Source organism: Ruditapes philippinarum, unplaced genomic scaffold, assembly GCF_026571515.1.
Source record: "Ruditapes philippinarum isolate M1 unplaced genomic scaffold, ASM2657151v2 ctg332_1_1_1_1, whole genome shotgun sequence".
Lineage (NCBI taxonomy): Eukaryota > Metazoa > Mollusca > Bivalvia > Venerida > Veneridae > Ruditapes > Ruditapes philippinarum.
This window is the reverse complement of record NW_026860802.1, coordinates 229,697-253,209: the sequence shown is the minus strand read 5'-3', so window position 1 is coordinate 253,209 and position 23,513 is coordinate 229,697. Positions and strand designations below refer to the sequence as shown.

Here is a 23,513-nt window from a genome sequence, read left to right as displayed (position 1 = left end):
CATAGAACTGTTGGTTTGTCGTTGTAATCGTCATTAATTTTTCTTCAATAAACACATACATTATTTCATATTCACAAAGTGATAACTATTTTTTTTTTTTTTTTTTTTCTTTTTTTTTTTCGCTCTTTCGTATTACATAATATTTTTGTTATAACATATTATAACAAGAACTTTTTTTGAATGATGAATGAAGTCTGGCCTGAATCCTTCACTCCAGCTGTTTTCTCCATACATCACCATCTACAACAATCTGGCTCTCATCAGAGAATATATAACATTCTTCCACTGTCTCTCAACAGTCCACCACCTCTTCTGAAAACATGTCTGTTCTATTTATGGCTTGCTACCGAAGTTCAGCTTGGAACCTAAAACTGCATATGTGATTACATCGCTTTAAGAATCGTTACTCTCTTTTGCTAAATATTGCAGTTATTGTCCTTTGCAACTGTTCATACTTTATTTTTGTTGAAACATAATACATTGACATATTAAATATTGACGCATTGATAATGGGGGGGGGGGGAGGTACTATGATCCCAAATAACGGTGATATATCACAAGCTAGCGGTCAAGCAAATAGACGAGGTATATACGGACGATTCGGATATTTCCATCAATGTCATAGGCGTTCCAGTACGGCATGAGGAAAATTTCCTTGAAACAGCACAGCAAATCGTTAAGGCATTAGGCGAGGAAGTGTCGTCAAATGTAGCTATTACTAATTTTAAAGCATTCATGTTTTAATCACGTTATAACCATAGCGACCAGCGCCAGTGAAAAATACCTGCTGTAATCTGAATGAAAAAAAAACGCAACAAAATGACTGTTAAGAACACAAATAATTACATAACAGTGTATCTGAAAGGGTGCAAAAAAACATGCTGAACGAATCATTTTAAACATAAAACGATACAATAAATGACATGTAATGTCCCTTGATTATTTTGATATTGTATTTCTTTCTTCATTAAACTACTGCTGGAACAATTTTTAATTTAAGCATTTTCAATGAAAATTTACAGGATTGATCTGTAGCTCAAGTATTTGCGCATATTACACGCGGTTTCCGGTTGAATGATTTTTGGTGGAGTTATGGCCCTTGAATAAAAAGGGTTTTGTGTGTTGCCAGCTACACGGACTACTTCTTAGAAACCACTAGTGCGCAACTTTATCGAAACTTTACTGGAATGGTTAGTATCAAGTCTAGTTAAGCACATCATCGGCTTTTTTTTTTTGGTTCAATGATTTTTTGTCAGATTTATAGCCCTTATAATATCAAAGTTTGTCCGGACTACTTCTCTTATACTACTTGTACAATTTCAGTGAAATTTTACAGGATTATAATTGGTAGCTTAAGTACTTACGCATTCGTATTACACGGGTTTTCCGCTTGAAGGATTTTTCGCAGAGTTATGGCCCTTGAATAAAAAAAAAGATGTTAATAATTTTTTTACCGGAATACTCCTCTTGTACCACTAATGCAATTTCATTGAAACTTTACAGGATTGATTTGTAGCTCAAATTCTTGCGCATGTAACACACGTTTTCCGTTTGAATGATTTTAGGCCGACTTGTGGCCCTTCAATCAAAAATGTGTTTGTTTTGTGTGTGTGTTGCCAGCTACTTGTTAGGATTACTCTTCAGAAACAGGAATGATTAATACTATATCTAGTTGTGCATCACTTCCAATAAATGATTTTTGTCAGAGTTATGTCCCTTTAATGATTTTAACTGTTAGTGTACTTATAAAGGGGAGTAATCGCTGCGAGGAGTTTGCTGGATTGTGTCGTCCGGACTAGTAAGCAAGACGGCATTTAGCTAGCGCAATAAACAACATGGAGGACAGAGACAACAAACTGAAAGTTACAACAGAAGATAAACTATATTCACTCCATAACGAAATAAAGGCATTGACAGATACTTGCCATACTAAAAACATATCATATTTCCAAATTAAAAAATCGGCTAAGTTGTTTCTGAGGTTCGAGAGAAGGAAGAAAAGTTCTCGGTCAAGTGTTGCGCTAACGCTAATTGCTATTTGCGTTTCCATTGTGGCTGTTTTATTTAATGTTGAATCTTCAAAGAGACTTATAAATTCTTACGGACGACATGCATTTATTAAGGTAAATAGTTGGTTTAATTTTTGTGGGGTATAGTGTTCACCTTTAAATTTAACAACCTGTATAATTTTCTATGATGTTGCAAAACTAGTCAAAAAAAGTTAGAGATTATACTGTACAGAACTGTTCACTTTTTAGGTTATTTAGGTGAGAAGATACGTAAGCAGCCAGATAGCTCAGTCAGTAGAGCCACGGTACAGTATTCAAATGGGCCGGGTTTGAGTCCCAGTCTGGTTGCACATTTTATCTCACCCCGTGATATTTGTCTTCCAACGGGGGCCCATGAGTCATGGAGAGTTTTTATATTTAGGTGAGCAATATTAAGGGCCATCATGGCCAATTTGTCCATTTTGAATATTATCAATAAAATAAATAATCAAACTGACTTGTCACTCATGAAAATTTTGGCCAAAATTTGCCTTTTACTCATGAAATTCTGACCCTACTAAGAGCCTGGAGTTCTACTGATGTCAAAATAGATGGACTTTAAACAATGTTGGTGATAATTGAGAATAAATGTATAAATTATTAAACATAAACAATATATGTACTTATTTCAGGTGTTGCCATTATTTGACTGGACATCACTACATGGTATGAATTGTATCATACCCAATGTTTTTAACTCTGATGATGATAGACTTCTGCTCAAAGAAGATTGCCAGGTAGACATTTATGTTCAATATCATTATATCTATGAGCCATGTCACGACAAAACCAACATAGTGCGTTTGCGACCAGCATGGATCCAGACCAGCTTGCACATCCGCGCTGTCTGATAAGGATCCATGCTGTTCGCTTTCCAATCTTATTACAAGTAAAGAAACTGATAGCGAACAGCATGGATCCTGATCAGACTGCGCGGATGCGCAGGCTGGTCTGGATCCATGCTGGTCGCAAACGCACTATGTTGGTTTTGTCGTGACACGGCTCATTATATTATACATATATGAAATCAGGGCTTCCATTTATTTTCGAAATTAAGGAGTCAGAGACTGCAAAATATATAGGTAAAGAAGGAAAAGCATAACATTTTGAAAGTCACAAGCCAAATATAGGTAAAGAAGGAAAAGCATAACAATTCGAAAGTCACAAGCCAAATTAAAGAAGTGGAAGCCCTGATGAAATGTTATAAATTTGTCTTTATTCAAATTTCTTTGAACTGCATGTGCTATAAAAAAGGAAAGAAAACTATCATAATAATGACTGTTATTTCTAATTCTTATCAGATTAGTGGATACAATAGGAATTTCACCACAACCTATTTCTTATAAACATGTCAATGTTTTGTGGTTAAATCTATTGTTATTGAAATGAAAGGTCAGAGAAGGGATCTATTAATCAGGTATAGTGTAGGTGGAACTAATTTTGTTACATTGTAATTTAACCTAATCAATTATTTGCGCATCTTATTTTTTCAATCTTTTCAAAATTATTAATCACCTATAGGGAAAATTTCAAGATATATTCTGACTGAATAGCAAATACAGTGCTGACCATGATCAAACAGCGGTGACGTGCAGGCTGATCTTGGTCAGCACTAAGTTGCTAGGGTAGAATATGTTGCTGTCAGCAGGAAAAGGGTAAATATATAGGACAAATATGAGGAGGTAAAAAAAGGGTCATTGAAGGCCTGTATATTGATTCAGTACAGTATTCATTTCTTTTTTATGTTGCAAGGTCTGATCACACTTTCCACTTTCATTCTTGAATCAAATAGAATACAAGTCTCAATAAAGAAATGCACCCAGTGAGATTCTTAGACTGATATGAGCAAAAAAGTATTGCAACCATTTTCATTTTGAATCATTTTGGTAAAAACATGGTGAGGGAATGTTCTGAAACTTTGGTTCAGACCTACATGAAACGGAACACACAACTGAGGGAAAATATTTCCAGTCCTGTCATGTCAGAAGAGTCCCTTTAATTTAGGATTTCATTATACTACATACTAAAATTCAGCTGCTAGAAGTATAGTGTAATGAAGTAAAGATTAATTAGTTCCTTACTATTATGTAAGATTATTCTTTATAGCTTAAAAGTACCATATTTGATTGAAGAATAACTTGCTTGTTATTTTTTTGTACAGAATTGTTCCAGCATAACACAAATAGATGTTGGTGTCACTATAGAAGAAATAGCAAATAATTACCTGTATAAAGACGTTCCAGTTATTATACAAAATACACAACAGTCTGCAGGCAGAGTTGGTATACATGATATTGTCAAGGTAATTTAAGATTTAAATATCATTTGATGTACGTCTATACCAATAACATACCCATAACATCTTAAACATGTATGTGTGTGTGCATAATATCAGATCATTTACTCGCTCCATTTTCAAGAATTAGCATTTTTAAGGTACAAAATGACCCCTAAAAATGAAAAACATTTTCTCCTTTAATTCAAAACAGGCATCATTTTAATTCTCAGTATACTTCTTTGTTAATTTCTGCATTATAATTTTTCAGTTTTAACAGAGATGTTATCTATTCTATGTCTCTTGTTTTAAGTGTCCCAGTTGGTCTATCTAAGAATTTCATATTTTACTGGGTATGTTTTTAGCAGGGCTATTTGTGCCGCCACTATAGGGGGTGGGGGGCATTAAGATTTACCCTTGTCTGTCTTGAATTATTTCCCTTTGTTTTATTGTCAGTAATTATAGTGAAAGTACAATACACAAAGTTCAGATATTTGACATGTATCATTACTTAATTTAGACAGTTAAGTTATGTGAAAACCTACTTCCTTAGATATAATGATGCTCAGACCTTAGATTAATAATAGCTTTCATATGTTGTGGTTCAGAATATCAGTGCTGAGGAGACCTGCCCATTGGCAGGTTCCCGAGGCAAGCCTTGTTACTGCCTAATGGGCATGTCTTCTCGGGACAAATATTCTGACCTGAGCTGCAACATATGACATATATTGTTAATATTGCACATTCTACAATATATTTTAAACTTTTTACCTTAATAAACCAATTTACCATGGAAATTTATGTCATTACACCCATAACTATTTTCTTACAACAGTATATACGAAATTACAACTTCATTCATAAAGGTAAAATTACATCATCTTAAGCGTGCCATTGTATAGCACAACTCATCTTGCCCCCCCCCATGCCAGATGAAATTTCCAGCGCGGGTAAAACTAACGGAAATACCAGTATGATATGCAAGAAATATATGATATATAAAAGCAATACCATTAGGTCCTTATATAAGTTACACTCTTGGGGTCAACATTTGCTCTGCTATTGGGGTCACTTACATGGAATTGTGTATGAAAACACATTTGAATCTTCTTGCATGAACAACTATGCCGAGTGCTTAGATTTTCTTGCATGTATCATTTCCAGTTTAACATCACTTCAGTTAAAATTGAGATAACCATGTCACCTTACATATCATCAAAATTTAAACAATAATTTCAATTTACATACAGAAACAAAAATTTTCAATTTACATACAGTATTAACTAAATTTAAACAATAATTTCACATAACATTTTAGTCAGCTAAAGTTACAAAATTATTTCACCTTATATTTTAGCTAAATTTAGACAATAGTTTTTCCCAACATTTTAGCTAAATTTAGAAAATAATTTCAACTTACATTTTAGCTGAATTTAGACATTTATGTTCATTTGTATTTAGACTGTGAAATAAGACAGTGATGTCACTTTACATTTCAGCTATATTTAGAAAATGATGTCATGAGACTATATACAAGTTGTAATTTAGAAAGCAATATCCATTTAAAAAGAAAAGATCATAGAAGATTTCTGGATGGAATAAGAAATAAAGAAATATCCCAATTCTATATTCATTGGTAAGCTTTCAGACTTAATTTTTTTTTTTATGTTTATTATAAAAGGAATGAAAACAACAGCAAATGTTGAGAGCTGTATGGCTTACAACAGCAAATATTGAGAGCTGTAAAGCTTGCAGCAGCAAATGTTGAGAGCTGCAGGGCTCAAGCTAGGTTCAAAATTTAGGGAGAAGTCACTTCTCCCTCCAGCTGCTTTAGGGAGAAGTGGGGAGACTTTAGGGAGAAGTGAGGAGATTCATTTATCGATGTTTGTTGTATGTTATCGCAATTATGTTGACTCACTGTACATATCTTATTAAATGAACAACAGAATATTCAATTTTAATTTAAAAGTAGTTTGAAACAAGTAATAAGAATGAGTATCATGTAATGCAACCATTGCATTAAATGAAGATAAAAAAGCCATAGTTGATTCCTATCATGGATCATATCATGGGTGGATTAACAGTTATTCCCTTCTGATTTACTATTAAAAAGCTTGCGCCGGACATTATATTCATATTCACTGATGTTGTAAAGAAAATGAAAGTAGATAACGAAAGAAACGATCTTTAATTTAACTTCATTTGTAATAAATACAGTGTAATACGCCGTCAATTTTATCATATTTAACTCGTCGACAAAAAAGCGTTGATTGAGATGCATGACAGTCCCTTTTTCCGGCGGCGAGGGTAAACAAAGCAAACACACACAACATGTTATTCACAGTTATTGTTATTGTTGGTAATTTTCAATAATGGATCAATAAAATCGGGCGACTTCATCTTCGCTTTTATGTAGGATGTCGGCGAAGTCAGAAGGAATTCGGCGACTATTTCCCCCTAATCGCCCACTAGCTCGAGCCCTGAGCTGTATGGCTTACAACAGTAAATGTTGAGAGCTGTATGGCTTACAACAGCAAATGTTGAGAGCTGTATGGCTTACAACAGCAAATATTGAGAGCTGTATGGCTTACAACAGCAAATGTTAAGTGCTGTATGAGTTACAACAGCAAATGTTGAGAGCTGTATGTCTTGCAACAGCAAATGCTGACAGCTGTATGGCTTACAACAGCAAATGTTGAGTGCTGTATGTGTCACAACAGCAAATGTTGAGAGTTGTATGGCTTACAACAGTAATTGTTGAGAGTTGTATGGCTTGCAACAGTAAATGTTGAAAGCTGTATGGCTAGCAATAGTAAAAGTTAAGAGTTGTATGGCTTACAACAGTAAATGTTGAGAGTTGTATGGCTAACAACAGTAAATGTTGAGAGCTGTAATGGCTTACAACAGCAAGTCTTGAGAGCTGTATGGCTTACAACAGCACATGTTGAGAGCTGTATGGCTACAACAGCAAATGTTGAGAGTTGTATGACTTGCAGCAGCAAATGTTGAGAGTTGTATGGCTTGCAACAGCAAATGTTTGAGAGCTATATGGCTTACAACAGCAAATGTTGCGAACTGTATGGCTTGCAACAGCAAATGTTGAGAGCTGTATGGCTTACAACAGCAAATGTTGAAAGTTGTATGGCTTGCAACAGCAAATGTTGAGAGCTGTATGACTGGCAACAGCAAATGTTGAGAGTTGTATTGCTTGCAGCAGCAAATGTTGAGAGCTATATGGCTTGCAACAGCAAATGTTGAGAGCTGTATGGCTTGCAACAGCAAATGTTGAGAGTTGTATGGCTTACGACAGTAAATGTTGAGAGTTGTATGGCTTGCAACTGCAATGTTGAGAGTTGTATGGCTTACAACAACAAATGTTGAGAGCTGTATGGCTGGCAACAACAGCAAATGTTGAAAGTTGTATGACTTGCAGCAGCAAATGTTGAGAGTTGTATGGCTTGCAACAGCAAATGTTGTGAGCTATATGGCTTTCAACAGCAAATGTTGAGAGTTGTATGGCTTGCAACAGCAAATGTTGAGAGCTGTATGGCTTACAACAGCAAATGTTGAGAGTTGTATGGCTTGCAACAGTAAATGTAGAGAGATGTATGGCTTACAACAGCAAGTGTTGAGAGCTATATGGCTGGCAACAGCAAATGTTGAGAGTTGTATGGCTTGCAACAGCAAATGTTGAGAGCTGTATGGCTTACAAACAGCAAATGTTGAGAGTTGTATGGCTTGCAACAGTAAATGTAGAGAGATGTATGGCTTACAACAGCAAGTGTTGAGAGCTATATGGCTGGCAACAGCAAATGTTGAGAGCTGTATGGCTTGCAACAGCAAATGTTGAGAGCTGTATGGCTTACAACAGCAAATGTTGAGAGTTGTATGTCTTACAACAGTAAATGTAGAGAGATGTATGGCTTACAACAGCAAGTGTTGAGAGCTATATGGCTTGCAGCAGCAAATTTTAGAGCTATATGGCTTGCAGCAGCAAAATGTTATGCGCTGTGTGGATTATTAATCTAGTGGGATGTGATAGGTTTGCTTTTTTTATTGTCTTTTACATTTTATAATATAAATACTTATAATTGTGATGTTTTGATTGACTGTTGATGTTCTTTTGTATAGGGAGAACTGTTTTAAAGAGGCTGCTAAGTTGTTCAGAAGTTTATATGAGAGACCAGAGTTACTGCCTTCCTCTGTGGAATTGACTCCCTCAAGTTGGGTCTTCATTTGCTCAAACTTTACAGAAAGAAAGGACATTAGGGTATGTAGAGGTCTTGATAGCATGATGGAAATTAATCATGTACATGAAGGTTAATCCATCAGTGAAATTCAGAAAAAAAATCTATGGATGATTTTGATTAAAGAATTCTTGTATCATAATGATGCTATCTTATATATTCCCCTGGTGAATCTTAATGTTAGGTTTTCATTAAAAATAGATTGTTTCAAGTACCTATGTATGATTTGTATCAATTATATGGTGATGTTTGTACACTACATTTGTACTTGTGATACATAACCAGTAAATTTAACAGGCACATATGTACAGTCTAATTATATTATACATGCAGCTGCTGGCTGCATTTTTGATTTTGAAATTTCAAAACTAATAAAAAAAACAAGATAAAAAGATAGAAAATAAAGCTAGGCTAATTTCAACAGTTAGCAAGCAATTAACTCAAATTTGATAGGGTACAGGTATTTTTTTTAATATTTTTGATAAAATGCTCTTAAACTTACTAATATTTAACATTTATTTGCATATCCACTTAAGAGTAAATAATTTTGCAGCTTTTAACTTCACAATACTTTGATGCACTATAAAGGAAAGTACTTTATATTTTAGTTACCATATAAGGAACAGGTGATTGTCCTCATTCAGCTATCAGGCAGCCTAGATATCACACTGAATCCAAGAAAGCCTTGCACAGATGTCTGTCAATCTATACATGCAAGAATTCCAGAGGGAGGGACATGTATGTTTTATATTTTTAAGAGTTTTAGAAAAAAATGTTAGTCCCATCCTACATTCCCTAATGTATGTCAGTTTTGATGTATGTTTTTGTTAAAGTGACATCGTGCTCATATTTTCATAGTCAAGTTGAGCTCAATTGACTTTTTATTTTAAAAGATTGACTGTTAAGAATGTGTTTGACCAACAGTTTATTTTGGTAAATGTTTAGGATAAAATTTAAAATCTGTCTAAAATATAAAGACTGCCCCACTCCTTTTATAAACTAAACGTTTCTGGCAAGTGCTAATTGATAATTAAAGAGACTTTGTTATGATCCGGGGGTTATTTATAAATAATATGAAGTAAATTATTAAATTAAAAGGAATTATGGCAATATAAAAACTTATATTGAACTCACTGTATACACTTGAATGGGCATAATGTCCCTTTAAAGTGGAATGCTTCCAGAAAATACCAAAAATTCTACCATTGTACGTATACTAATCTCTCTTTGAATATATGAAGGAGTTGAATGACATCAATGTGTAAATATTTTAACTAATATTTTAAATAATAGTTGTGCTTTGAAAACAGTCTGCTGTATTGCCATCGGGAATATACTTTCTTTCACTTTACAACAGAAATCTTTCATTTCATTCTGGGTTATTGCTAACACCTGTGATAATAGAGAACAAAATCGGGATCCAAGATGGACAGGATCTGGGCTTATATCAAACATATAGTGAAACCTAATAACTGTTTTGGATTTTTGTGTCTTCTACAATCTGTCTTGTCCATCCATCACCACAAAACTTGCTGAACTACACCTCAAATACTTCTTGTGCAATGTCATTCAAACTTTACAGGAATGATCTCTACCAAGTCTAGTTATTCATATCGTCTGCATTTTTAGCTCACCTGTCACAAAGTGACAGGGTGAGCTTTTGTGATCGCTTTTCGTCCGGCGTCTGTCCAGCGTCCGTCCGTAAACTTTTACAATAAATGACATCTCCTCATAAACCACTAAGCCAATTTCATCCAAACTTCACAGGAATGTTCCTTTGGTGTTCACCTTAAAAAACTGTTCAAAAAATTTAATTCCATGCAGAACTCTGGTTGCCATGGCAACTGAAAGAATAAACTTTAAATATCTTCTTTTAAAAAACCCAAAGAGCAAGAGCTTATATATTTGGCATGAAATATCTTTTAGTGAGTGTCTACCAAGTTTGTTCAAATAAAAGCCCTGGGGTCAAAATTGGCCCCGTCCCAGGGGGTCATTGATTTTCCCTATATGCATATTGTAAAAACTTAAAAAATCTTCTTTAAAAGAACTCAAAGAGCTAGAGCTAAGATATTTAGCATGAAATATGTTCTAATGGGTGTCTACCAAGTTTGTTCAAATAAAAGCCCTGGGGTCAAAATTGGCCCCGCCCCAGGGGGTCATTGATATATATATAGCAAAAACTTAAAAAATCTTCTTTGAAAAAACCCAAATAGCTAGAGTTTAGATATTAAGCATGAAACATCTTCTAGCAAGTGTCTACAAAGTTTGTTCAAATAAAAGCCCTGGGGGTCAAAACTGGCCCCGCCCCAGGGGTGCCCTTTTTTTTTTAATTCCCCGTGCATATAGTGATTGAACCGTCCGTCGTCTGTCTGTCTGTACGAGGTTAATCTAGAACGGCAAGTTGGATTTTTCTTAAGTTCTACCTGTACCAATGGCTGCTTAGTTTACACACTTACTAATCAATATAAAGTACATGATCTGGGCAAGTTACATAACTCTGGCTTTCATATTTACCAAGTTATTGCCCTTTTCAGCACTTGTGCTAAAAATAGATTTTTACACTTTTGCCCATACAGCTTTTATTTATTGACAGATGTATTTCATATTTGGTAGGAAGATAACTTGCATGGTATTCTTCCTTTGTATGGAGTAAGGGGTCAGTTGGGTCAAGGTCACTTGTGCTAAAAATAGATTTTTACACTTTTGCCCATACAGCTTTGATTTATTGACAGATGTATTTCATATTTGGTATGAAGATAACTTGCATGGTATTCTTCCCTTGGATGGAGCAAGGGGTCAGTTGGGTCAAGGTCACCAGTGCTGAAAATAGATTTTTTACCTTTAGCCCATACAGCCTTTATTTATTGACAGATGTATTTCATATTTGGTAGGAAGATAACTTACATGGTATTCTTCTTTTGGATAGAGTTAGGGGTCAGTTTGGTTAAGGTCACCAGTGCTAAAAATAGTTTTTTACACTTTTGCCAATACAGCCTTTATTTATTGACAGATGTATTTCATATTTGGTAGGAAGATAACTTGCATGAAATTGAATTATTTTCAACTTCACAAGTCAGAGCAATGACTTAGCAACTTATATTTTTCACAATTACAAAATGTCATGACTTTGTCAAGCTATATAACTTGTGTTTACAATTTTTTGGCAATTTTTCTGTCCATAACTGAGTGAATGGGTTAACATTTTTTGAAATATTGCTACTGACAAGTATCTGAGCCGGGGGCATTTGTGTTTAACAAACACGTTCTTGTTCTATATGTGTACAGTAAAAACTTAAAAAACCTTCTTTTAAAAAAACCCAATGAGCTAGAGCTTAGATGTTTAGCATGAAACATCTTCTTATGGGTGTCTACCAAGTTTGTTCAAATAAAATCCAATGGGTTAAAATTGGCCCCCGAGGGGGGGGGGGAAGATCAGTGTTTTTCATTATATGTGTGTAGTAAAAACTTAACATCATGAAACATCTTTCTAATGGGTGTCTTCCAAGTTTGTTCAAATAAAAGCCCTGGGGTTTATACTGGACCCGCTCCGGGGGGCCTATATACAGGTGAGCGATCTCAGGGCCATCATGTGGCCCTCTTGTTATTTATATGATACACATTATAAAAAGTAATGAGTGGATAAGATTTAAAGCTTGAATACTAGTATTCTAAGCATCACACTTTGGTCAAATTTTTGCATGAAAGTTGATATCTCCAAACTACTGAAAGAAATGAGTTGAAACTTCACACACATGATCTCTGTGGTTATTTAACATATGGGCACAGGTCCCATACCTTACCTTACTTTGTACACAGTAAGGCATTTTCTTATTGTCAGGTGCAGAGAGTAAATGAGCACACTATTTTACTGACAGCTCTTTTTTGTTTCCCTCATGTTTATATTGAGGATAATACTTATTTACAGCCAGGCACGTAGTGTTAACTTTCATGAGTTTAACAAATTTATTAATATGAAATTAATTCTCATATATTTTAATGCCACCGCAGCATCTGCGATGCGGTGGCATATAGCGATTCACCTGTATGTTTGTTTGTGCGTGTGTTATATAGATTATATAGTGAACTTAAAAAATCTTCTTGTGGAAAACCACTTGTCCAATTTCAACAAAACTTGGCAGGATTGATCCGTAGGTGAAGGGCTTCAAAACTTGTTTAAAGAATTTCATTCCATGCAGAAATCTGGTTGCCATGGCAACCAAAAGGAATTATAAGAATAAATTTAAAAAATCTTCTTGTAAAGACCCAAAAGGCCTAGAGCTTAGATATTTTGCATAAGGCATTGTCTGGTAGACCCTTACCAAGATTGTTCAAATTATAGCCCTAGGGTCAAAATCGGCCCTGCCCTGGGGGTCATTGATTTTCACTATATGTACATATAGTAAAACTTAAAATACCTTCTTGTAAAGACCCAAAAGGCTTAGAGCTTAGATATTTTGCATAAGGCATTGTCTAGTAGACCTCTACCCAGATTGTTCAAATTATAGCCCTGGGGTCAAAATCAGCCCTGCCCCGGGGGTCATTGGTTTTCCTTATATGTATATAGTAAGAACTTTAAAAAAATTTCTTCTAGCAATTGACAAATGCTAGAGGTAAGATATTTGGGATGAAACATTGTGAAGTGAACCTTTAGCAAGATTGTTCAAATTATAGCCCTGGGGTCAAAATTGCCCCCGTCCCAGGGTCATTGATTTTCAATAATTACATTTAGTAAAAAATAAAAAAATCTTATTGTCTGAAGATACAAGGTTTAGAGCTTTAATATTTGTTAAATGATATCATCTATAGGTACTTTACCAAAGTTGTTCAAATTTTGCCTCTAGTGTCATAGGTTTACTTATATGATATAGTAAAAGCTTAAAAAATCATCTTCTCTAAATTTACAAAGGCTAGAGTTAAGATATTTTGCATGAAACATTGTGTAGTGAACCTCTAGCAAGATTGTATAAATTATAGCCCTAGGGTCAAAATTGGCCCCACCCCAGGGGTCATTGATTTTCACTATGTACATATAGTAAAAAATTAAAATAAATTCTTGTCTGAAGTTACAAGGCTTAGAGCTTTGATAATTGGTATATAATACCATCTATGGAACCTCTACTAAAGTTGTTTTAATTATGCCCCTAGTGTTAAAATTACCCTGCTCCAGAGGCGATAGTTTTCCTTATATGTAGAAAAATCTTCTTCTCTGAATTGACAAAGGCTAGAGGTTAAATATATGGCATGAGACTTTGCGAAGTGAACCTTTACCAAGATTGTTCAAATTATAGCCCTAGGGTCAAAATTGGTTCCGCCCGGGAGTCATTGATTTTCATTATGTACATATAGTAAAAAAAATAACAAATATTTTTGTCTGAAGGTACAAGGCATACAACTTTGATGTTTGCTATATAATATCATCTATAGGTCCTCTACCAAAGTTGTTCAAATTTTTCCCCGGGTGTCAAAATTGGCCCTGCCTGGGGGCAGTGATTCTCATTGTGTACACATAGTAAAAACAGAAAATAAAACAAATGTTTTCTGAATTGGAGAAAGCTACAACTTAGATATTTGAAATGTTGTTTGGTGGACCTGTATCATATTGTTTTGAATTAAACCCTTGGGTCAAAATTTTGCCTTGCCCAAGGGGACAGTGACCTACTTTCTTGTCCTTTGATGTACAGCAATGAAATTTTGACCAAGTGCACAGTTTTAGTTGTAAAATTGAACTTTGATATCAGGTAACCTAGATTTTGATAATGTGACCTACTTTCTTGTCTTTTGATGTACAGCTATAAAATTTGAACCATGTGCACCGATTAAGATGTAAAGTGAACTTTGATATCAGCTGACCTAGATTTTGATAAAGTGTCTTACTGTGTTGTCCTTTGATGTAGTCATGAAATTTAGGCTGGTGTGAAATATGACCTTCACCACCAAATTCACTAGACTCAACTGCATTGATATATTCCTACTCTGATCTTTTATTTGAATAACAATAGATTTAACCACTAATCTGATAATAATGCATTATGTCAATCTTCAAAAAAAAATATGTTCCTACACTACTATTTAGTGATGTATTAATGCGGTGGCATAGCATTTTTCACAAATGCAGTCTTGTTTTTATTTTATTTTCAGTGATTTTAACAGACTTTTATTATGATGTAGAGTATATAACATGCAACCATGGAAACAGTATTACAGTTGGACTTGGAGGAAAACTGGACATTTAAAATCATTGTCTTTGGAATTAACAAATGATCAAAATAACTTCATGTGATACATGTATTTTAGATCAATATATATTAATGTTTTACTCGAACTGTATTGAACATAATTTATGTCTTTTTGTAAATGGTGCAGTTTTACTTAAGTAATAAAGAATTTGTTGAATATGAACTATTTTTTGATAATACCTGCCAAATGAGTTTTCAATGAAAGGAAAATGGAAGCGGAACTCAAGACATCTAGTTGTATACATAATTATTTTGTTTTAAACACCAAATATACACGAGTTTTAAACACCAAATATACACGTTTTTCTCAGATCAAAGTAAGAAAAAGGTGTTTAACTGAATTTAAAAATGCATTATATGACAAGTTAAACAATTAATTAGGAAATAGATATCAATTCTGAGTGCATTGTTGTAGAATAATGCACGGTTTGAGTTTAAATGCATAGTAATATAATCACGAAGGCCAATAGGCCTAAGTGATTAATTACAAAGCATTTGAACGAAAACCGTGCATTATTATACATTCTAACACGACCCGAATTTTTCCCTATTGAACATAGAAGAACCGAAAGTGTGTGTTATTATGCAATAAAATCACTGTTTGACGTTCTATATTTAGACATGTGACGTAATCATTAAACACGTGACGTAACCACTAAAAATGTGACGCGCTGACAATAAGTACGGAAACAAATCAGACGCAATTTAGCTAATTATCATGTACGGCAGCATTTATTTGTTGATGTCGTGTTAGAATCGAAATAATATATCCAAATCGATGATTTTATTGCTTGATAACATCACTGTTTGTCGTTCGGATGCGCATCATTATATCACTCGGGCTACGCCCTCGTGATATAATTCCCGCATCCGAACTCCAAACAGTGATGTTATTGAGCAATAAAATCACAGTTTGGGATATATTATTTCTTAAATAATGCACGAAGAATTAATATCTATTTCCATTCTAACACGTCAAGAAAAAATATAATTATTATTATAAAGTTGGACTTCATGTTTGGTGGTTAAATTTGTTTTCGACTGAGTGTTTCCCATAGAAACGTTCTTTAAAGGCTGTTCCAGTGGGTTGAAAAAAAATGTCGTTAAATCTACCGTGTGTAGAGAAACATTTTGAGAATAACGAATTTTGAAAACGTTGGTAAAACTTTGTTTGTTTATTTTATTTCACTGTATATTTTTTCAAGCGAAATAAAAATTATTAAAAGTGAAATAAATGTGAAACTTAACTTGTTTGCGACATTAAAATAGCGTACTTGATTTGATTGTTTTGCACGTGCTGTTTGGCGCTACATTGTGACGTCACGTAAACAACACTTTAAACGTCTGTACAGCGTTAATGACTGAATTAAAGATATTAATGTTCGGATTCATTTTCTTAGTTAGACCATTTTCTTTCATTCTAGATAGTTTCAAAACAAAATTCGACAAAAAATTGTTTTAATTTATCAGATATTTTAAACAAAATGGCGCCCTCAATGTGTAAATACACAGGGAGATAATAAGAACGGCGAGTGCATTGTTGTAGAATAATGCACGATTCGGGCCTTCTTTGTTTTATATATAGAAAAAAATCCGATAGTGTTAGAATATTAAATCAATTTTATTGGGCCCTTCGCATTGGGGCCCACTGCACTGCGATTCAATCGAATCATCTGCCATCTGCATTGTAATTATTTTAAGCTCACTTGTCACAAAATGACAAAGTGAGCGTTTGTGATCACAGTGCGTCTGTTGTCCGTAAGTCTGTAAACTTTTACTTAAAACAACATCTCCTCATACACCACTGAGCCTATTTCACCCAAACATCACATAAATGCTCGTTTGGTGGTCATTTTTTAAAAATTGCTAAAAGAAACTTTGGCAACCAAAAGAAAAAGTTTAAAATCCTTCTTTTTAAAAACCCAAAGAGCTAGTGAGTGTCTACCAAGTTTGTTCAAATAAAATCCCTTGGGTCAAAATTGACCCCGACCTGGGGGTCATTGATTATCCTTCCATGTATATAGTAAAAATTTAAAAAATCTTCTTTTGTTTGTTTGCTTCTTTGTTTGTTTGATTGGGTTTTACATCATAACCTACACAGTATTGGTCATATGGCGACGTTCCAGCTTTACTGGTGGAAGAAGACCTCAGGAAAATCTTCTTTTCAAAAAACACAAAAAGCTAGAGCTTAGATTATTAGCAGGAAACATTTTCTAGCGAGTGTCTACCAAGTTTGTTTACACAAAAGCCTGAGGGTCAAAATTGGCCCTACCGGGGGGGGGGGAGCGGGGAGACAGCAGGTCATTCTTGTCCTTACAATAATAATAGTGTTGACTATTGTGTATCAATTAAGGAAGACATTTAAGTTTATAGATAGGAAATCCTAATAAAGAAATAGAATGATTTCATGGACAATGTAAGCTTTTCATTAAACCTAATACACAATGGCCATACTGTAGATTTCGCAAAAGCGTTGGGTACATCACAGCGGCAATAACATTGTTATTGGAAAAAATAGAAAAAAATTTCTGTCAGAAACAACAAAATATAGAAATTAGATATTTGGCGTATAGTATTTTCTAGTAGACCTCTACCCAAATTTAACAAATTGTGACCCTAGAGTCAATATTGACTCGCCCCAGGGTTCACGTTTTAGCTCACCAGAGCCGAAGGCTCAGGGTGAGCTATAAGTATCAAAGGGGGATACTCCGGCGTCCGTTGTCCGTCGTCATGCGTCAACAATCGTCTTCTCTGAATTTACCTAAAATTTGGTCTGTAGCATCCTTGTGACAGTCACACTTAAATTTGGTCATGTCATTTCAATTGGCCCCTTTAAGGGGTCAACAGAGCTAAAAATAGAAAAACCTTAAAACATCTTCTACTACAGAACTAAAAGATAGATGTTCACCAAACTTTGTCTGTAGCATTTGTAGGTAATCTTTTATCAAGTTTGCTCATATTAATTTCATTGGCCCCTTTTAGGGGTCACTAGGGCTAAAATAGAAAAACCTTTAAACATCTTCCACAGAACTAATTGATGGATGATCACCAAACTTTGTCTGTAGCATTATTGGATAGTCTTTTATCAAGTTTGCTCATATTAATTTGATTGGCCCCTTTTAAGGGCCGCTATAGCTATATAAAAAAACCCTTTTTAGGGGTCACAAGGGCTAAAAATAGAAAAAACCTTTAGACATCTTCTACAGAACTAATTGATGGATGATCACCAAACTGTGTCTGTAGCATTCTTGGGTAGTCTTTTATAAAGTTTGCTCATATTAATTTGATTGGCCTCTTTTATGGGTCGCTATAGCTATATATAGAAAAAACCTTTAAACGGCTTCTTCTACAGAACTAATAGATGGATGTTCACCAAACTTTGTAGCATTTTTGGGTAGTCTTTTATCAAGTTTTCTCATATTAATTTGATTGGCCCCATTTTGGGGTCTCTAGGGCTTAAAATAGAAAACATTTAGACATTCTCTTCTAGAGAACTAATTGATGGATGATCACCAAACTTTGTCTGTAGCATCCTTGTGACAGTCACACTTAAATTTGCTCATGTAATTTCAATTAGCCCCTTTTAGGGGTCAACAGAGCTTAAAATAGAAAAACATTTAAACATCTACTACAGAACTAAAAGATAGATGATCACCAAACTTTGTCTCTAGCATTCTTTGGTAGTCTTTTATCAAGTTTGCTCATATTAATTTCATTGGCCCCTTTTAGGGGTCACTAGGGCTAAAATAGAAAAACCTTTAAACATCTTCCACAGAACTAATTGATGGATGATCACCAAACTTTGTCTGTAGCATTATTGGGTAGTCTTTTATCAAGTTTGCTCATATTAATTTGATTGGCCCCTTTTAAGGGCCGCTATATCTATATAAAAAAACCTTTAAACGTCTTCTTCTACATAACTAATTGATGGATGATCACCAAACTTTGTCTGTAGCATTTTTGGGTAGACTTTTATCAAGTTTGCCCATATTAATTTGATTGGCTCCTTTTAGGGCACTCTAGGGCTAAAAATAGAAACTAAACATTTAGGCTAAACATTTAGACATTCTCTTCTAGAGAACTTATTGATGGATGATCACCAAACTTTGTCTGTAGCATTCTTGGGTAGTCTTTTATCAAGTTTGCTGACATTGATTTGATTGGGCTTTTAGGGGTCTCTAGGGCTAAATAGAGAAAAACATTAAAACGTCTCCTTTTACAGAACTAATTGATGGGTGATCACCAAACTTTGTCTGTAGCATTCTTGGGTAGTCTATATCAGGTTTGCTCATATTAATTTCATTGGCCCCTTTTAAGGACCGCTATAGCTAAAAATAGAAATACCTTTAAAAGAACTAATTAATGGATGATCACCAAACTTTGTCTGTAGTATTCTTGGGTAGTCTTTTATCAAGTTTGCTCATATTAATTTGATTGGCCCCTTTTAGGGTTCTCTAGGGCTAAAAATAGAAAACATTTAGACATCTTCTTCTACAGAACTAATTGATGGATGATCACCAAACTTTGTCTGTAGCATTCTTGGGTAGTCTTTTATCAAGTTTGCTCATATTAATTTGATTGGCCCCTTTAAGGGGCCCCCAAAGCTTAAAATAGAAATCCTTTGAACATTATTTCCTACTGAAATCACCAAACTTTGTCTGTAGCATTCTTATGTAGTCTTTTATCAAGTTTGCTCATATTTATTCGATTGGCACCTTTTAGGGGCAGCTAAAGCTAAAAATAGAAATGCCTATAAACGTCAACTTCTACATAAGTAATGGATGGATAATCACCAATTTTGTCTGTAGCATTATTAGACTATTATCTAGATCTGTTTTATTTCTGAATCACCCACACATTTTGCAACAACCTCTTTGTTCGTCTCTTAAATCACAATGCAACTTTGCCATGTTTACAACCAGTATACAAACCACAAATATATTAATGACCTAATAACGGATTTTTACATAAAATTTAATTGTTTGATACACAGTTTCGATTCATGTTTTTAGCTCACCTGAGCATTTGCTCAGGGTGAGCTATTAGGATCACTCTTCGTCCGTCGTCTGTCGTCCGTAGCAAAGTACGTCGTCTGTCGTCGATTGTCCGTTCACACTTTTAAAACGACATCTCCTCTGAAACCATAAGGCAGATCATAATGAAACTTCACAGGGATGTTCCTTGTGTGAAGCCTTAACAAAGTTGTTCAAAGAATTCCATTCCATGCAGAACTCTGGTTGCCATGGCAACCAAAAGAAAAAACTTTAAATATCTTCTTCTAAAAAACCCAAAGAGCTAGAGCTTAGATATTTGGCATGAAACATCTTCTAGTGAGTGTCTACCAAGTTTGTTCAAATAAAAGCCTTGGGGGTCAAAATTGGCCCCGCCCCAGGAGGTCATTGATTTTCCCTATATGTATATAGTAAAAACTAAAAAAATCTTCTTTTAAAGAACCAAAAGAGCTAGAGCTAAGATATTTAGCATGAAACATCTTCTAATGGGTGTCTAGCAAGTTTGTTCAAATAAAAGCCATTGGGTCAAAATTGGCCCCGCCCCAGGAGGTCATTGATTTTCCCTATATGTATATAGTAAAAACTAAAAAAAATCTCCTTTTAAAGAACCAAAAGAGCTAGAGCTAAGATATTTAGCATGAAACATCTTCTGATGGGTGTCTAGCAAGTTTGTTCAAATAAAAGCCCTTGGGTCAAAATTGGCCCCGCCCCAGGGGGTCATTGATTTTTCCTATATGCATATAGTAAAAACTTAAAAATCTTCTTTTAAAGAACCCAAAGAGCTAGAGCTAAGATATTTAGCATGAAACATGTTGTAATGGATGTCTACCAAGTTTGTTCAAATAAGAGCCCTGGGGTCAAAATTGGCCCCGCCCCAGGGGGTCATTGATTTTCCCTATATGAATATAGTAAAAACTTAAAAATCTCCTTTTAAAGAACCCAAAGAGCTAGAGCTAAGATATTTAGCATGAAACATGTTCTAATGGATGTCTACCTAGTTTGTTCAAATAAGAGCCCTGGGGTCAAAATTGGCCCGGCTCCGGGGGACATTGATTTTCCTTATATGTGTATATCAAAAACATAAAAATCTTTTTCGAAAAAACCCGAATAGCTAGAGTGTAGATATTAAGCATGAAACATCTTCTAGTAAGTGTCTACAAAAGTTGTTCAAATAAAAGCCCTGGGGTCAAAACTGGCCCTGCCCCAGGGGTGTCATTGTTTTTAAATATATGTGTAAAGAAAAAACTTAAAAAAATTTTCTTTTAGAAAATCCAACGAGCTAGAGCTTAGATGTTTGGCATGAAACATCTTCTAATGAATGTTTACCAAGTTTCTTCAAATAAAAGCCCTGGGGTTTAACTGGCCCCGCTCCGGGGGGGCCTATATACAGGTGAGCGACTTCAGGGCCATCATGGCCCTCTTGTTTATTAATCCTGCAAATATTCGAAATCAAATGACTGAGTAAACCGGCACTATATACCGCGTATAATTAAGATTACATTTGTCAAATTGATAACGAACTTTATAACCATGGTAGCTAAACACTGAAAGGTTAACTACAGACAGCACAATTTCGATCGTTTGATACCTTTTGATCGTTAAAATAAGTAATTTTAGATATGAACTCGCTTTTTATAAATTGGTTGTTTTTGTATGGTTAGGCTTCTATATATGGTTTTATTTGCATGTTCTGTAACACTAAGAAGAGTACTTTACGTAACATGAATTTCAGAAAAGAAAGCATGACATACTATGGATTGTATGTATTTACCAGCATGTGGTTTATATGAATAATCAAGAACATTTTTGACAGCAGTAGTTGCTTAGAATTTCGTACTGAAGAATGACCTTACAAAGTTTCGATAAAAACGAGATGTTCCAGATCTGGTATTCATACCATAAGGTGTATGAAGTTGTAACGAATTTATCAAAGCGTATACTAATGAGTGATATGTCAAGGTCCACTACCTATTAGAATGCGATGTTTGGAAACAAAAGACGCTCGTGTCAAAATACTGTATTATCAACCAATCAAATTGCGTCACTGTCAACCAATCAGAATGAAAGATAAGTTTTATGATGGCAGGTCTGTACCCGAATTGGTCATTCTTGGAGTGTATATGGAAGGAATGACATCGTGTGAAGCCTATTCAGCCATTTTGATTTGATAGTTACACTACTAGGGTTTTTCAAATGGTTACGCTTATTAGGAAAAAAAAATCGTCAGCAGAGAAGACAAAAATTGTGCTCACAAGTTGACATTTTTATTGATTACATATCACAAGTATATCCATACAAAACATATTCTTACAAAATAGTTCGTATTAACATATTATAATACAGAAAAAATATGTACTCTGTTTTCTGCTATATAGCGTTCCAAAATTCGAGAAAATGTTCCGTAGCTTCGCGATATTCTCGTCTCACTTGATAGTGTCTCAGCCATATCCAAACCATACAGACAAGTGTTAACACATTCAATGTGTCTGGTCAATCGTGTTTCCCTTATTGGCGAACAAATTTGCTCCAGTTGTAGATGAACTGAATCCTCCAAAACCGCAAGGTTTGACCTAGTTGTTGATCCAAACCTATTGGGGTTGGTTTCTGTTGAGGAGCGCCAACTCTTTTAATATATTCGCAACCACTTGTAATGTTTTCGCAAAGCGTTGCCTGATCTTACCCATGCACTCAATTTAACGTGACATCTGAAACATTCGCAAACGTCTGATTGCATGCTGTAATACAATTCGGCACGTGCCAGTTCGTATTTATATGGTAACATTTGTTTCGGATAGGAGACAATCTGAAACGTCTTCAGTGATAATATTCCATACTTCCGTTGAAGGATGTGCAGTCTATGACTTTCATTTTGTGTATGCCGAAGCTTCATAAAGTATTCATTTATATATGAGCGGTTCGATTTCTTATTTGATGTTATTTTTAGAATGACGTTCTCGGGCTATTGATAGAACTATTGTCATTGTTATTTATAGTCAATCAATTTTATCAGTTCCGCAATAGTTGGGGCTGCATTCATGGCACTGTAGGGCTCCCAGTTGGTTCATATATTCGCTTTGTAGGTAACAGTGTACCACTGCGTCTAATTCGGGTAACACTCTTCCAATCTCTGGTACCAGCTCCTTTAAACGGAAATACTCTCTCGGTCTCAAACATATTCCTTTTTTGGTCGGAACTTCATTTTCTGATTTCCATTACTGTCGTATATCCACATAGACGCTAATATCAGCGACGTTACAATTTCCTCCCCCGTGGGTCCAATAACTTTTTTGTTTTCTAAAGCCCTGTCAGCATTTTTAACTGTTTCTAAAGTTTTGTCATCGCATTAACGTTAAGCAAATACCCTTTTTGTCGGTTTGTCATCCTGCCATTCTCAAATATTGACTCTAAGCTCGCATTGACTTGCACATACCTTTGATTTCTGAGACTGAACTTGGATATGTAGCCAGTCAAGATTCTTGGTCGAGTGTCAAAACTCTTATGACCAACGTTAGTGTTCCTATGTCTTATATACAGGAAGGTCTCTTCTTATTGGTTAGCTATTTAGGGGAACTTGGTCGTTATTCTTAGAAATGACGCCATCGTTTGATATGTTTTTGTATAAATGTCGCGGGTCAGCTCAACCAGGTAGGCAGTATCAATTGGAAATTTGGGGTTGAAGTGAAATGAACGCAACA

General features: G+C 34.9%; 1 protein-coding gene across 1 annotated transcript; it reads left to right on the top strand.

Moving 5' to 3' along the window:
• Positions 1–1,801: 1,801 nt before the first annotated feature.
• Positions 1,802–14,969, top strand: LOC132713436 (uncharacterized). Its single transcript, XM_060696038.1, has 7 exons — positions 1,802–2,123; positions 2,681–2,785; positions 4,210–4,350; positions 5,823–5,959; positions 8,455–8,593; positions 9,179–9,308; positions 14,709–14,969. The coding sequence occupies exons 1-7, from the start codon at positions 1,836–1,838 to the stop codon at positions 14,801–14,803; spliced, it is 1,035 nt and encodes a 344-aa protein (XP_060552021.1). The 5' UTR covers positions 1,802–1,835; the 3' UTR covers positions 14,804–14,969.
• Positions 14,970–23,513: the final 8,544 nt, after the last annotated feature.